At 48.9% G+C, this 2,801-nt stretch overlaps 1 protein-coding gene across 1 annotated transcript; it reads left to right on the top strand.

The window, feature by feature from the left end:
- The first annotated feature begins 488 nt into the window (after positions 1 to 488).
- LOC147612350 (pentatricopeptide repeat-containing protein At5g39350-like) lies at positions 489 to 2,801 on the top strand. Its single transcript, XM_086782889.1, has one exon. The coding sequence runs from the start codon at positions 489 to 491 to the stop codon at positions 2,799 to 2,801; it is 2,313 nt and encodes a 770-aa protein (XP_086639015.1).

The following is a 2,801-nucleotide window of genomic DNA, read 5'->3' on the forward strand; positions in this document are numbered from 1 at the left end:
CTTGTTTGGTTTTATTGCATCCTAAGTTGCTTTGCATGGTTGACATAGATTTTATCAATAGTGGATCCTGCAAATGGCAAAGAATGGTTTGACAAATTGTGGTCTTTGCCATCCATATGAAGAGCCAACTGCTAGAATTACCGTTGGGAAGCTTTATCAAGTGTCCATTGCTGCAGCCTTCATAACAAAGGTGGTGTTTATGGACAAGGTTCTCTCAGAGTGCCACAGGTTGTTGACATGGGTTCAGGCTTCGATTCAGAGCCCTTTGTCTCTTTCTTGTCCCTGCCTTCCGAGCACGTTGACCCTGTGAATGCTAGCCGCCGAGTTGTTTTCAGGTGTGCAAATTTCTGCCCATTCTTTGTCATGGTGGTGTTGTGATTTTCACTGTGTGCGTGTGTGTGTGTGGGGGGGTCTGAAGTAAGTTTGCGAACGCCTACGCCCAGCCTAGCCCCCTCCTGCGATGTCTGTGTGCCCACCTGTGAATTCGCATGGCCTACCTGTGGCTTGCTGCCCTCGTGCAGAGTTTGTCTGGGCCAGCTGCTTCTGCACGGTTGTGCGGAAGAGAAGCACACGTCCTCTTCGGACATGCCGGTTTGAATGGCGGCTCTTGCAATTTGATGGGGGGAAAGCGCTATCTGTATCCCTCGACCACCCCAACAAACCACCTTGATTCACAGCCTTCTTGTTTCGAAGGATCCATCCAGACTATGTGCGAGAGAGGGCAGCTCGACAGAGCCCTCGATGCCCTTTCCCACTTGGACCAGCTGGGCACCGTCCCTTCCTACAGTACGTACATGTCCTTACTCAAGGCTTGCAATAAGAGGAAAGCCCTGACCCATGTCAAACAAGTCCATGCCCACCTTGTACGGCACAGGTTGGAGCTCACCTCCTTTCTTCGTGACTACTTGGTCATCACATTGGCAAAGTGTGGCGCCCTTGACTGCGCTCATGAGATATTCCTTAAGCTGCCCCGTCATAATGCCTTCACCTGGACAGCCATGATTTCTGGCTACACCGAGTCTGCCCGCAGTCAGGAAGCTCTGAACATGCATCGATGCATGCGGGAGGAAGGTGTCGAACCAAATCAATGCACCTTTGTCAGCTTGCTGAAAGCGTGTGGCAGCATACCTGACCTTGAACAGGGCAAGAAACTACATGCTGATGCTCGCAGCAAGGGCTATACTTCAAATGTCTTTGTTAATAGCACCCTGATAAGTATGTATGGCAAGTGTGGAAGCATTGTGGAAGCTGAGAATGTGTTTGCCGGACTATCTGAACGCAATGTCGTGCCATGGAATGCAATGCTCTCAGCATACGCTGAACAAGACCAAGGGGAGAAGGTATTACGGTTGTACCGGCAGATGCATGAAGAAGGTGTTATTCCAGATGAGTGGACGTTTATGACTGCCCTTCAAGCATGTGGCACCCTTGCAGAGAAGGAAGAAGCGATTGCTGCAGAGGGGCTACCAATCAAATTGGTATCTCTGAAAATTGGCCAGGCATTGCATTCTGATGCCTCAAGGAAGGGTTTCGCTTTACATGCTTTTGTTGGAAACACCCTTGTGAGTATGTACGGCAAGTGTGGAGCTATCATGGATGCAGAGATTGTGTTTGGTTCATTGCCCCACCGGAGTGTCGTATCATGGAATGCTTTGCTTTCGGCATGCCTTGAGAATGGTCAAGGAGAGAAGGCTTTACAGTTGTATAGACAGATGCAAGAGGAAAATGTCAGTCCAAATGAACTGACTCTTGCAATGGCCCTTCAAGCATGTGGCATTTTGGGAGAGAAGGAAGGAATGGTCATGGAGAGGAAATCGACCAGGATGGGGTCTTGGAAGATTGGCCAAGCATTACATGCTGATGCCCAGAGCATAGGAGACGCTTCAAATATCTTTGTTGGGAGCGCCCTTGTGAGTATGTACGGCAAGTGTGGTACCATTGTGGAAGCTGAGAATGTCTTTGTTGGGTTGTCCAAGCGTGATGTTGTGTCATGGAATGCAATGTTGTCAGTGTGTGTTGAGCAGGGTGAAGGTGAAAAGGCTTTAGAGCTCTATAGTCACATGCGAAAGGAATGTTTTGGTCTAGATATCACCACAGTTGTCTGCCTTTTGCAAGCCTGCAGACAAACAGGAAGCACAGAGACTTGTAGGCAGCTTCATTTCATATTTTTATCCAGTGGGTATGATATGAGTCCTCTCCTGGCAACCACTCTCATTCATGCATATGGGACTTGTGCAAGCATGGTAGATGCTGAGGCAGTCTTTCATGTGGTGTTACGGGCCAATGTCGCGGCATGGAGTGCGTGCATTGCTGGATATGCCCGAGACAGTAGTTTTGGGGCATGCCTTCAATTGTTTGAGAAAATGCAACTTGCAGGAATCAGGCCCAATAACGTCACATACCTTTCACTTCTCTATGCATGCAACCATGCTGGCCTTGTTGAAAAAGGTGCTGGCTACTTTGAATGCATGAGCATGGATGTTGGCACGCTCGACCTGAAACATTATGCCTGTATGATAGACATCCTTGGACGAGCAGGGGACTTCAACAGGGTGGAAAACATGTTGGCGACCATGCCAATGCAGACTGATCTGTCCTTTTGGCTGGGCTTGCTTGGCGCATGTCGTATACATGGTAACGTGGAGCTGGGAAAGCATGCATTTGATGTCGCAGTGCATCTACAGCCCAAGGAGACTGCTGCATATATCTTGATGTCAAGCATCTATGGTGATTCTGGGCTGCATAATTCTGCAAAGGAGGTGGAGAATTGGATGCAAATAGAAGGTGCATGGATGGAGTGA

The sequence above is a fragment of the Cibotium barometz genome, chromosome 45 (genome assembly GCF_041138505.1).
Source record: "Cibotium barometz isolate CiBa-2024 chromosome 45, ASM4113850v1, whole genome shotgun sequence".
Classification (NCBI taxonomy): Eukaryota; Viridiplantae; Streptophyta; class Polypodiopsida; order Cyatheales; family Cibotiaceae; genus Cibotium; species Cibotium barometz.

Excerpts from the sequence above, each read along its gene's own strand:
- LOC147612350 (XM_086782889.1), top strand. The coding sequence starts at position 489 with ATGGCCTACCTGTGGCTTGCTGCCCTCGTGCAGAGTTTGTCTGGGCCA.